This window comes from Pseudonaja textilis, chromosome 10, assembly GCF_049901715.1.
Source record: "Pseudonaja textilis isolate UNSWEBS1 chromosome 10, rPseTex1.2, whole genome shotgun sequence".
NCBI classification, from domain to species: Eukaryota; Metazoa; Chordata; class Lepidosauria; order Squamata; family Elapidae; genus Pseudonaja; species Pseudonaja textilis.
Genome location: NC_141999.1, coordinates 18,471,623 through 18,473,132, shown reverse-complemented (window position 1 = coordinate 18,473,132; position 1,510 = coordinate 18,471,623). Strand labels below are relative to the sequence as shown.

The following is a 1,510-nucleotide window of genomic DNA, read 5'->3' as shown; positions in this document are numbered from 1 at the left end:
TCAGGCAATGCCACTGTCTCCCTGTTGGGCCTTTGCTTTCCCATGAGCCAAGACGATCTTCATCCGGATGGAGCTATATTTCTCCCTCAGCGAGCGCCAAACTTGAACAATCCCATCATCCATGGCAGAGGAGAGGAAGTAGAAGATGAGGGGATCCAGAAAAGCATTGCATGCACTTGGAAGCAGAGCCACAGTGCGCCACCAAACATCCTCCCCATAGATGAAGCCTACAACGTGGGATATGTTATAAGGGCCGAAACAGAGGACAAAAACAGACAAAGTGGCCACCGCCACCCGTACTGCACGGCGTTTCTTCCGCAGATGGAGATGCGACCCAACCAGGACACGGATACATCCAGCGTAGCAAAAAGCTGTGATTAGCAAAGGGAGAAAGAACAAGACGACAGAGAGTTCCAGACGCACAGGGACCAGTAAAGCCAGCTGGTCTTCACTGAAGTTGTGGTAGCAGGAAGAGCTGTTACCAGCAAAAAGGCTGGAGCTGGTGTCCCTGGAGGTCTCGAGAGCAAAGAGGAGAACACCGTGGAATCCCACCAAGCTCCAGATTCCCACTGAAACCAGGCAGGAATAGCAAGGCTTTTTGTAAGCTTGATAATGGAGGGGATAAACGGCTCCCAGAAACCGCCCTGCGCTCACCGCCGTTAGGAAACAGGCGCTGGTATAAATTGTGCCAAAATGAATCAGATTGTAAAGTGGACACAGGAATCCTGGCATCGTCCAGTCCATCTTTCCTTTTTCCAGCATCTTAAGAGGTAGGAATAGGATGAAGACCAAGTCAGAGAGGCAAAGGTTGATCATGTAGATGAGATTGGGGGTCAAGCGAATCCTGGCACGGCAATAGAAGATGTAAAGGGCCAGGATATTGGAAGGCAATCCCAAGAGGATGGTTGCCCCATAGACCACCAAAGAAATGATCTCCCAAATTGCCATTGAATCAGCATCAATGAGCGGGACAGAGCGACACTTTCCTTGTCTACTTATTTCCTCCGTCTATTTTCAAACGGCATCAGCAGTGCCGAGAATGTCCCAACCGTTTAGCTGTTAAATAGTTGTGTGCGTGTGTGTGTGTGTGTGTGTGAGTGAGTGAGTGAGCAAGAGCAGATGCAAGAAGCATGGAACAATGCAGCTCTTTGGTGAAATGGACCGTGAAAAATTGTTCAGTGAAAGTGACTGTGAGCCAGGGCAATAAAGCCATAAAACCCCAGAAAGTCATACGAAGTTTCTCATGGCCCACTGGGCTTCTCAGTATGCCTGGGTTAATCCAGGGAACAGGAAGACGGAACAAGTGATGAAGAAAGAAGTCTGAATTGCTTAGAAGCTGGGCCATTGCTGCACTCCTGTGACCCTGGAAAATGAGGAATACGTCATCTGATACTGGAATTCTCTAATACCCAAAACTTTAAACATTAATGGTTTTTTTTAAAAAAATTTGCATCATATCTTATGATCTTCTTCTTCTTCTTCTTCTTTTTCTTCAGCGTTTGTCTCGCGC

General features: G+C 47.7%; 1 protein-coding gene across 1 annotated transcript; it reads right to left on the bottom strand.

Moving 5' to 3' along the window:
- LOC113448217 (G protein-coupled receptor 42-like) lies at positions 1 to 1,073 on the bottom strand. Its single transcript, XM_026718825.2, has one exon. The coding sequence runs from the start codon at positions 946 to 948 to the stop codon at positions 1 to 3; it is 948 nt and encodes a 315-aa protein (XP_026574610.1). The 5' UTR covers positions 949 to 1,073.
- Between the last annotated feature and the right edge of the window lie 437 nt (positions 1,074 to 1,510).

Coding starts and splice junctions, on each gene's coding strand:
- LOC113448217 (XM_026718825.2), bottom strand. CDS start 948: ATGGCAATTTGGGAGATCATTTCTTTGGTGGTCTATGGGGCAACCATC.